The 12,010-nt window shown below is 36.2% G+C and overlaps 1 protein-coding gene across 5 annotated transcripts in view; it reads left to right on the plus strand.

Moving 5' to 3' along the window:
* Window positions 1–12,010, plus strand: part of Epac (Exchange protein directly activated by cAMP) — a 757,111-nt gene that overhangs the window by 556,555 nt on the left and 188,546 nt on the right. For 4 of the 5 annotated variants that reach the window (XM_074175396.1, XM_074175398.1, XM_074175397.1 and 1 more), the window contains one exon: window positions 11,291–11,342. In XM_074175396.1, coding sequence (XP_074031497.1) covers window positions 11,291–11,342 — 52 coding nt within the window. Of the gene's footprint in view, window positions 1–6,716; window positions 6,843–11,290; window positions 11,343–12,010 lie in introns of those variants that run through there. The other variant, XM_074175400.1, reaches the window with a different exon arrangement.

The following is a 12,010-nucleotide window of genomic DNA, read 5'->3' on the forward strand; positions in this document are numbered from 1 at the left end:
TCAAATGGACTACCCATGTTATACTGGCGCATTGGAGCTTTCGGTCGTATCCGAGGTCCGTTACTGGCAGCACATACAGCACATTTTCTGCACCAGTGTTCGTCCACTGCCACTCCTTCCCCAGAGACATTATGGCCAAGGTAACGGACTTCTTTCTGGAACAGATGGCATTTCTTGGGACTAAGTTCCAATCCAGAACTCCTCAGACGCATGAACACCTCCTCCAGATTTTTCAAGTGATCGTCGAACGATTTTCCGACCACTATTATGTCTACGAGATACACTAGACACGTCTTCCACGAGAGACCCTCAATCAATCTCTCGAAGGTCGTTGGAGCATTACAAAGCCCGAATGGCATAACCGTGAACTGCAACAATCCTGAGCCGATTGTGAAAGCAGTCTTTTCTCGATCTTCTGGGGCCAATTCAACTTGCCAATATCCACTCTTCAAATCCAAAGTCGAGAAAATTGTGGAGCCGGCTAGCGTGTCTAGGGTGTCGTCGATTCTTGGAAGAGGGTAGCTTTCTTTCTTAGTCACGTGATTTAGTTGACGATAATCCACGCACGCGATAATCCATATCACCGAGGAAATGGACGAACAGTGCCCCAGCATTGTTCCTTTCTTCAAGGTCACGGGAAAGTAGTTGACATTCATGACCCTGACCGGCACAACTTCACAAACATGCAACAGGGTCTTCCCCAGTGCGATTTGCCTCCAGGATGGTTTCAGCCCTTTCAGGTACGCACATGTCTTCACCCAACAGGACCCTTATCATCTCTTCGCTTCTTCCATGAAGCACCAGCTCTTCCTACGCCGACACGTAGGACGCCGTCTTGAAAATTGAGCTCGAACCCTCTGGAATTCATTATGTCCATTCCAATGATCGCTTCATCCTCAATGTACGCACCAATGCACGATGTTTCAAGTTTGTGCTGCCCAATACCAATTCAATTCAATTGGTAGTTCTCCAAGTACAGTGGCTTGCTCCCCTGTTGCGGTGCATAGCTTTCAGTTTGACGGTTCAATTCTTGCCAGTGTTTTGGCAAAGGTTGGCTCAAGAATGGTTCTCGTCGCACCTGTATCTGGCAGCATGGTGCAAGGCTCGTTGTTGATGAGGCCGTCTATGAAAACACCTTTGTCTTGTCGTTGGAGAACAGCAACATATGCGTTTTTTACGGGATCTTGCTGGGTACAGGCAGACGATTGCCCCTTCTCATCGACCCCCTCTAGTTTTCCTGATTTGGTGTCGATTCTTTGAAAGCTTGACATTTGCTACGCACATGTCCAATTTTCCCACAGTTCCAGCATCTTAATTGTTTCTTCTCAGGCAATACTTCTTTCATTACTTTTCTGATGGTGGCCTCAATATCGGCAGGTACTTGTCCATCTTCCTCGATAGCTCGAACTTTTCTCTGGCTCTTCCAGGATCGTTTCGCAGCCTCAAACTCCAGAGCGCTTGCCAGTGCATCCACGAGATGTTTGGGACGAGCTAGCACCAAGGCCTGTCTCGTTTCTTGGTCGCGAAGTCCATCCAAGAATGCCTTTTTCTAAACTTCTAGAACACTCTGAAACAATCGAAAATATTTGAAAGCCTACCACAGCATTCAAGAAAATTCCGTGATATTCTGGAATGTTTGGGAATAGTCTTGAATATTCGGGATCATTCTGGAACTTACCAGATCATTGTAGAACGATCAAGGGGTATAATAGCCGTCTGTTCCCCATCCCAGAACATTCACAAATTTTCTGAAGCATTCAACAACATTTTAGGAAATACTGGAACATTCTGCAGTGTTCGGAAATAGTTTGGAACTTGCAAGAAAACCCACTCGAAGCATTTTTTGTATGGATGGGGTTATACATTGATGGTGGTATATAAAGCAAAATTTGTCGATCTCTCGTAGATTTAACTTTATACTTTCATTCCAACTACCATACAGTCTCACATCAACTCCCTGGGTGAAGCCGTGTACCTCAGTTATGAACTAATAATAATTAAATGGAAAAAGTTCACTTAAACGAATTTATGTTCACAACTATCAATTTGAATTCCGAAATAGGTGAGTTGACGGTTAGCTAAAAAAGTAACAGAGTAGAACTTCGTGTTACCAAGTTGAACTTCGCCCTTTTATTTTCCTTCAAGCTCATAAATTATAATTCGTCAGTCCTCAAGCATGCAAGAAGAAATAATCAATAAATCATTAGTTTGGTACCAATCCACCTGAAGACAACACAAAACAAAAACTCTCCTACGATATCAATTTGGATTGTATGGTGTAAAGTGCAATTATGATGTGCATGCATTGCTTGAGTTACCTAACGTAATTTTTCGGGTCCGAACAACTCTAGAAATAGTCTTTACATTATCAAAATCTACCCTCTCCATCAAACTGTCATTATAAAAATATTCTTTCGAAGCTTTTGTTGAAGAAATTTGTTGTTGAAACAATATTGAAAAATGCGAAATGAAACTTTCTATGTTTGTTTACCACTTTTATTTGTAACTAACGTTACTGCAATTTTGTCCTATGAGGACATTTTCAAACTATTACAATGAAACTGAAAATTAATTTATTATTTGAAGGTTGTTGACAATGTTGAATTTCTTTAGTTCGGACTTCCATTGTCTAATACGATATTAAATGATTTGAAATCCCTGGAAAAATCACTCTAAATGAAATGAATAACTGAAAATAACAATTATATTGAGCTAAAATACCCTGAAATGAAATAACAATGAAATAAATGAAATGAAATGCAAGGAACAATTGAAAATGGAACAATAAAAAATAAGAAACACACGTTTCGATTGATAGTATCCACAATGGTCTTCCTCCGAGAGATGACAATTTATACGTCATATCGAGTGCTTTCACCTAAAATTAATTGATAATATTGGCCCTCAGATATCTAAACACCACTGCAGGTGATAACAGAGGTTAGTTTAGGGTTAAGTTTGTGTCCAAAGTGAGTGGGTCTATTCGATTCTCCACTGCAACCTGCAAGGGTTTATTGTGGGTCACGCCTATTCATACTCGACTAAATAAACCCAGATTCTCAACAAAGCCGATAAGTTTGTGTGGTGAGTGGCTTTTCAGTTCAGATAGTATAAGAGTATGGCTCCGGCGAACTCTAAAAACGTGATTCAGACCCCAGCGGGGCAGACACGAAGTATGTGTTCTGCTGTTCCATCATTTTCCAAACAGAGGCGACACACACTATCTTCCGACAGTCCGAATCTCTGCATGTGATGATTCAAATGATAGTGAGCTGTAAGAAGGCCTGTTAGACATCGTAGTTCATCCCTGCTGTAGTTCAACAACTGTTTGGTATTCAGCTTTGATGGGTGAGTAAACGCCTTGGTGTGATCCAATCCTGGAAGATTCTGCTAGAAGTCCATAAATCTTCTTGCCATCCAGGTGTTCAGTCTTTGTTTGGCAAAGTCTAAAGCGATGCCAATGGCAGGTTCTAGTAGGATAAAGTTGCTTGCAACAACCTCTTTTGCAAGATAGTCAGCAGCCTCATTGCCTTCCAGGCCAGTATGGCCAGGACTCCAGACCAGAGACAATCTGTTAAGTCATCCTATCGAGGAGAGTAATTTTTGGCAATTTGCTACCAATTCAGATGTTGCTCGGTAAGAGCCAACATCGCTTGAGTGTCCGAGAATATTTTTATCGACTTGTGTATGAGGTTGAATTCTTCCAATATATCCGCACACAAATCAATAACGTAAATTTTTGTTTGAAATACAGTCGGTTAGGTTCCTGTCCAGGTTGATATCTCTGTCCTGGGTCTGCGACTGAAAATACCTGCACCAGAAAGATAGATAGATAGATAGTTCTTTATTTCCAACAGGTATAAGTACACCCAAATCAGGAAATGTATACACTGGATAAATGTATATATAAAAAAAAATGTTTAAAATGTGATAGAAATGTACATTCACATGTGTGTGTTAGCAGGATTAGATACTACAAAAGAGAAAAAAATGTTACATATTGTAAGTAAATGTCATAATACAATTTATTATAATAGATAAGGGAGATATATTAATGTTACATGAGTCACATATCAGATTGAAATTATTGCAAATGATTGAGACAGGCGATCTCTTTGATGTGTCTGTTCTAGCACGATCACACTAAAATACCTTTGCGTGCCTACTATTAAGTCGAGGTACAGTAAACGGAATTTTTGCTAGCAGCTTATGTTATCATGTAGTAAATTATAAAGGAACGTTATTGTTAGTATAGAGTAATCAATGTTACGGTCTAGGTAAATACAAAATTTTTTCAAATATAAATATTTTAAAAATTTCCTTTGAACACGTTCTATGGAACTTATTTGGGTTGCATGATGGGGATACCATATTAATACCCCATATTCTAATTTGCTGCGCACATAACAGTTGAATAGTAATGTCAGAGTTGTGGATCTGCAAATTCCCTACCATTCCTCAATATGAAGCCTAACAATTTATTAGCTGAAGGCACGGTACTTTGAGTATGAGGATTGAATGACATCTTTTGGTCAAATAATATGCCAAGGTCGCGCATTTGAGTCAAACGATTCAAGATTGTATTATTGATATTGCATTTTCTTTCTCCGAGAAGGTAACAGTGGAGCATTTGTTGATATTCAACTCAAGGTAGTTTGTAGTACACCATACATTTACTGTGTTGATATCATGCTGTAATGAAATGCAATCTTGGGTTGTGAAGATACTTTGATAAATGTTCAAGTCATCAGCATATAATAGAGTGGGGCATTGAAGATCCAGTGTGAGATCATTAATGAACAGGAGAAATAAAAGAGGCCCACGATTAGAACCCTGTGGTACCTGAAGTTGGTGTTATTATGAAAGAGCGATATTCTTGGAATTCGACATATTGCCGCCTACCGAAGGGATATGACTCACATAAAGACAATAGTTTAGAAGAGAATCCTAAAATACCAAGCTTTCGCAGTAAAATTTTCAAGTCAATTTTATCGAAGGCTTTTTGTATATCCATATAAACAACATCTACTTGACCTCTCTGGTCCAAAATTTCGCAGACATATTGATTTATACAAGAGAGGTTTGTGACACAGGACTTTTTATTAACAAAACCGTGTTGTTCAATAGATAACATACCCTTTGTTACATTGTATATCTCTTTGTAGAGAATCATTTCGAAAAGTTTCACAAAATTAAATAACACAGAAATTGGTCTATAATTTTTAATTTGTGTCGAATCGCCTTTTTTGAGTATTGGTGAAATCCACGTGTTAGGAAATGTGTTTGTTTCGATCATCAAATTGAAAATATATACTAAAGGTTGTGACAATGGGATAATACAATCCTTAACTAGGAAACTCGGTATTTGATTTGGACCCATGATCAATTTACTCTTGAGCTGTTTGAATGACTGAATAACATGACTTTCTGTAATGCTATTGAAACTGATGGTGGGTAAATTGAAATATTTTTCCAGTAAACGATCGGCTGAATCGGAATCAGGCAAACTATATACACTGGAGAAATATTTCCCAAAAGCGGTCACAACATCTTGCATGTCTGTTAGTATACAGTCACCATCCTTCATTATGCCAGGAATTCTGCTGGTTCCCTTTCTATTAAGTATAAAATTCCAAAACTGATTCGGATCGTTACTTATATTATTTTCAGCCTCTGAAATAAACTTACGATAGTCTTTGTGTACACTTTTTTTGACCTCGGATCTGAAATAATCAAATTGAGATAGATAAAAACTTGTTTTATATTTTCTGTAGTTTTTACGAGCACATTCTTTGCATTTTATTTGCTTTATCGTATAATTTGTAAACCATGGTGAGTCCCTACGCGAATTGAATATTTTATGCGGGACAGATTTTTCAAAAATACTCAATAAGTTCCTTTCTAACTGGTTAACTGCGCTAACAACGAAAATTGTTTGATCCATCTGTGAACCAACAACTATCTGCTCTTAACATTTCCTTCTCCCGGAGGATCCAGTTCTCTCTACTCGGGAACGGTACTTTATAAGGCAGTTCGCAGTTGACAGTTGGAGGCATGAAGTCAGAAGTACTCAACTTAACCGAGTAGATACCTGAAATATCTGAATTTTGTTCACCTGTGAGAATGTGGGTATGCTAATTCAACAACCGGTATGAATTTCTAGGGATTTCAAATACTTGAGTTTCCAACCCTTGCTTGCCTAGTGCAAAATTTCAGTACCTATCGCTTAGATTGGGTATAAATCGATCTAGTTTACTCGCCTGTTTTTAAATTATCATACCCACATTGTCATAGGTAAACAAAAGTCAGGTACTCAATTGGGTTGAGTACCTCTGTTATTACCCACAGTGGTTTTTAGATGTATGAGAGCTGATATTATCAAATAATTTACAGTTAATATCAGTTTTCATACAACCATTTTTTTTTGAAAGATTATTCAATTATTGTAACATCTTGAATATAAAATCTAGTACTTCATTTGAAAAAAACAAAATGAATTGTTATTGAGTTTCAATTCAACCAGTATCAGATTTAATAAAACAAAATCTTCAAATTTGTTTTTTTATAACTAACCGTCATTTCAAACTTCTAATGAATACTCTATGTGACACACATTGTATGTACCTATATTTCAAACTAAATGTCGGATTTCAAAAACAATGACCTTCATGAAAAATTCATAATACTACCCATAGACAATTGAATAATTAACAACAACAGTACAGCTTGGTAATTCTAGCTTTGCCTCTAAGTTGCGCGAACGATAAAGAGAGATAGTAACTCTCCACTACCAACTTTTATCAAGTACAATCGAAAAAAGAATTTTGGCATAAATAAATACGGTAAGTTTGACAACTAAACCGGTAGGGAACGGGAATCCCAATTCTTACTTTTGTGTAGGTGGAAAATAATAATGAGTGATATATAATTGCAAATAATAGTCAGGTACATTCTCATTAGTGATAAATGGATCCAAACGAAGTTTCTGATGAATTCGTTTATTATTTTTGGACAGTTTGATAAAATGATCAGCAGAACATGTAGAAAGTTCAACGTATGGTATCTGAATAAACCACTAATGAATCTCAAGAAATTCATACGAGTTCAGAACATAACAGAACCGTAACTTCTGAAGATAACCAAATTAATGTTTTAGCATATTTTCAAGAATTTCCTGAGTCACCGATAAGAAGTGCTGAAGAAGATTTAGGTATAAAATATTCATCGATTCAAAGAATCTTGCAGAGAAATGCATGATTATAAATTTACGAAAATTCAAGCAATGAAGCCTCAAGACCTTCAACAGAGAGTTTTGCTGAGATTAACAGACATCTGTTACCTCTGGCACCAACTATAGCCCACGTCCATCGTACCTTGCCAAAATGACAAGGTCATCTGCATGAGCTTGCAGATCTATTTCTCTTCTATCGACGGCATCAAGCAGACTATCCAACAGGACCGACCACAAAGGGGGAGATAGTGCCCCACTTTGGGGGTAGCCCCTGTTGACCCTGAACCTAATGGCCTCGTCTTAAGAATTCGTAGTTGCAGTTACGTTCACCAGCATGGCATAGATCCATCCATTGATGGTAGATTTTATGCCTTTTCCAGCCAGGACTGATCTACATTTAGGTAGTGAATTGTCAAATGCTCCTTCAGTGTCGAGAAATACAGCAACCGCAATCTCCTTGTTAACAAGGTTGTTTAATGCTGAATCTGTAGATTTACCGGTTTAATATGTATACTGGTGGTTATTCAGATGTATCCGTGCAATATCCTCTCAATAGGAAGGATGTACGACTGATTGGTCGTCCCGATTTGGAGTGTGGGTTTTTCCAGCCCACTTCAGGAATATATTCTGCTGCCAACTAACCGGGTGATACGGAGTTCCACGCCAGATTAGCTCTATACAATTTCATAAGAATGGATAATAACATTTCCAATCCCTTTTGGAAAAGAGCTAGAAATATATCATCCTCTCCAGAAGATTTGAAGGGCTGAAATGACTTGATAGCCCATTCAACTGCCGGTGCAGTGATAACCTTCCTGACGACCTCTCAGTCGCCCTTTTTTAGGCATTTGGTGTCATCAAAGAGGAGGGTCTGCTGTTATCATAAGTCTGACTTCCAGAAAAGTGGTTTTCTATCAAAAGTTCTAAAGTTTTTCATCTAGAGGTAGTGAATTTTTCATCGGGTCGTTTCAGCAACCCAATTACAACAGTCAGCTCTCTAGAGAGAATCTTGTGAATTCTTGTGCTGCGAGGTACATTAGAGATACTCTCACAGAACTTCTTCCAAGATTTCCGTTTTGCTTTTCTAATTTCCTTGTTGTATGTCGTTAGAGTTGTTTTATAAAGCTCCCAGATATCTGACTCTTCAGGTCGATTGAGTAATCGTCCAAATCCTTTTCTTAGGTTTTCAAGGCTTTTGTTCCACCAAGAAGAGTTATGGTCATCTCTTTTAATTCTCAGTGGACAGTTTTCATGATAGGATGAAATCACTGCTTCGCAAAATTGCTCCGCTACTATATCCATATCATCACAATTGTGAATAGTAATGAATCCATCCTCATAGTGCGATTGAAGGGAGCATCTATATTCATCTGTGACAAATGTTTGAAAAAAAAGTTTAGAAAATGCCCGTATGTTCGAGAAATGAATTGTAAGAAAGGATTATCCAAAGTTTTGAAGATTTGTATCCAAATGAAATCATATCTGCCACGACGACAGCAGTCAACACCCGCTTTTTGAAGTGCTTGGAAGTAAACGGCTAGCGATTCGAACATATTTTGAAGTATACCACATGATTGTTTTACGTTTTCATAATTATTCATATCAATATTTCCACTTCCAATTTTTTTCGTATTTTTTTAATTCACCCAAATATATTGAGATTGTTTTCTTGGGGTTCATTAGCGGTAGATTCGGATACCTTTCGTTGAACTTTCTACATGTTCAGCTGCTAATCTAATACAAGGTGTTCTATTTGAAATAATCAACTTCCAGTCACTTTTTCAAGCAAACGAAGAAACTGTATTTTTTACATTTTTTACCACCCTGTATTGAAGTAACGGAGACTACGCTGAAGTGTAGGAGGCCTCCAATCACCTGATACCAAACCAAATTTTGGTACCATAGTATTCCTCAACTTAAAGATATCAGCATTTTCAAAAGTCATGATTTCCGAAGAAAAAAATTAAATTAATTAGGCTTTTTTGATCCATGTCGTTGGCATTTTGTCAATCGACTGTTTCGAGACCCATTTTATATGATCTCATCAAAATTTTATTTCTGATAATCACCTGTATTACAATTTGATTCCCATCTAATATAATAAGCTTTAGGCATAAACTCATTTTTACTAGCCACATGTATCATGATCAGACGTTACCCTTTACTAACAGGTTTTTTTCAACATTTGTTTGAAGGTGGTTGACAATGTTTCGTGGTGCATTTCATCAGTACGGACTTCCATTGTCTAATATGATATATATTGATTTGAAATCCCTGAAAGAATCTGTAAAAAAATTAAAAAGATTAGCTGAGAAAACAATTTTATTAAGCAAAAAACTAAAATAACAATGAAATAACATGCAGGCAACAACCAAAATAACCAAAAAAATTGAACTACTAACACGAGCTGAAAATTTAAAAAAATCATTACCAGGAAATGAAAATTGAAAATATAAAATTAAAAGATTCCAAACCAAGTTACTTCACGACGTTTCCATTGTTAGTATCCACAATCGTCTTCGGATGATAACTGGACTGTTATCGAAACGTCGTGAAGTAACTTGGTTTGGTATCTTTTAATTTTATATTTTCAATTTTCATTTCTTGTTCATAATTTTTTTTAATCTTTCAGTTCGTGTTAATAGTTCATTTTTTTTGTTTTTTTTTTGTTGTTATTCATTATAATTTCAGTTTTTTGCTTAATACAAAGGTTTTTCAGCTAATCTTTTTAATTTTTTTACAGATTCTTTCAGGGATTTTAAATGAATCTACGTCATATTAGACAATAGAAATCCGAACTGATGAAATGCATGTTTTTTTTCAGATCTTCCATGGTATGATCACTTCAAATTTTTGGTGCTTGTATGTAGCGTGAAAATATGTTTCATCTATATGAATGATAGGTCGACATTCTTGTCTTGTGTTATTTTCCATCTTTCTTCATCGAAATCCCAGTTTATAAATTTGCTCTCTTTGATATAGAAATTGATTATGCACCTACGTGAAACTGCTAAATCAGCATCACTGGATTTGAAAATTTGTTTTTCTCATCATTTTCAGTTCGCACGCAAACTCCTTTAGCCACAGCTACTCTTTCTTGAACCTTCGAAGGTAAAATACAATATTGGTTAAAATTTCACTCATCATTACTATAACTTCACTTCCGCAAGCGGAATTTATATTTCATCTGTTGTTGCTTTTGCTCACATAAATCTCAATACGTTGTCCACAGTTTTTTTGCTTCATCCTCTGTAAATCTTATTTTTCAGAACACTGTTTGATAGACAAGGAATAACTCACAGTTCATCACAGAAAATAATTTCTTCACTGACTGTACTGACACGATGTTTTACTACACGAGATCCTCGATGTTCATAAGTTCTCGCCCCACTCCACCGGCTGATCTACCACGCATCCAATATTCAGAAGCATAGCTATATTTGCCAAGCTTTACTTGTACAGCTAAGAAAAAAGTGACGTCGTTGAAAGAAGGTTTTTATCTGACATATTCAGACATGGCAGAGGTTATTCTTCATGATTCAATAAAGTTATAATGAAGAAACACTAACTTCCTATGTAACCATTTATATTCATCAACTTAGCTTTTCACTTCACAGGAAGGTCTGACCATATGTGTTTATCACGTTGTAAAAAAATTGGCATAACAAAACAGTTTGGCATCTATTATCTAGAGAAGATACAAGCACGCTGTTTCTTAGATAACAATAATCCCAATGTGAACATCATGTACTTGAGAGGAAAACTAATTCATTACAATGCGGTATCTGTCTGGTGATAAGATCTGTGATTAATTGTTAAATTTATATTTATGTGAATGAATATCAGTATCACAAAAGATATAGCCCGGGGTAAACAATATAATGCAAAAATCAGTTTAAACCCTTACTAGTGAAAATACATCATGTCTCTTGTATTCTTAAGTCTTTATCAACAATTCAAAGTTGTGTTGTTATCCCGAGAAAACGTGCTTTCAATCCTAATTTGTTGTCAGTTTGTGCTCGGTTTATCTCATATACTCTAAAAATGTGGTGTTTTCAGAAAAACAAGGAAATGATGAACGACCTAGTCTCCAACTGCAAGCTGAAAAATGGTGAGTTATGTTTGAATTATATAAGTTCAGATGACAACGACAATCTAAATGTTGAAAGTGAATGTTGGGTTACTTTCTTGAAGAAAGTTAGAAAAATGGCGTGGAAAAATGTTCAATGTCGTATTCCTAATGATAATACATATGAGATTTTAAAATAGATTCTATAAAAACGTTCACACTCAATACACCTGAAGAATGCAAAAAAGATTTTGAAACAAAACGAAAAAAAATCCAATTATTTTAAAATAATTGAATAGAACTGACCGATATTCGATGAAAATCCATATTGAAACTAATTAATATAATTTATTGTATGACTTTCACTATAAATGATTTAACAGAAACCGCGACACGTGTTTCGCTCAAGCATAAACTAAAAGTTACTTCTAAATTACAACCATTTTATGCTCTAACCTATCACATACTCGTATGCCTGATTTCTAATGAATGAATCTACCTGAAGGGGTCAGGTATGACTTCATTAACTGTTTCAATAAATTTTTTCGAAAGTACCTAACTATTTTTACCTGGAAATGAAGATTCAATAATGGCGAATGAAGTTTCAATTCTCTCTTCTTCATTATTCAATTCAGTTTGATCCTTCATAAAAAATTTAGAGTTTTCAAATTTGTTTATTTCCATACTCTCCAACAGGTTGAGTTTCAAAC

This window comes from Leptinotarsa decemlineata, unplaced genomic scaffold (assembly GCF_025532065.1).
Source record: "Leptinotarsa decemlineata unplaced genomic scaffold, Ldec_3_MD MMD2_tig00001019_RagTag_RagTag, whole genome shotgun sequence".
Classification (NCBI taxonomy): domain Eukaryota; kingdom Metazoa; phylum Arthropoda; class Insecta; order Coleoptera; family Chrysomelidae; genus Leptinotarsa; species Leptinotarsa decemlineata.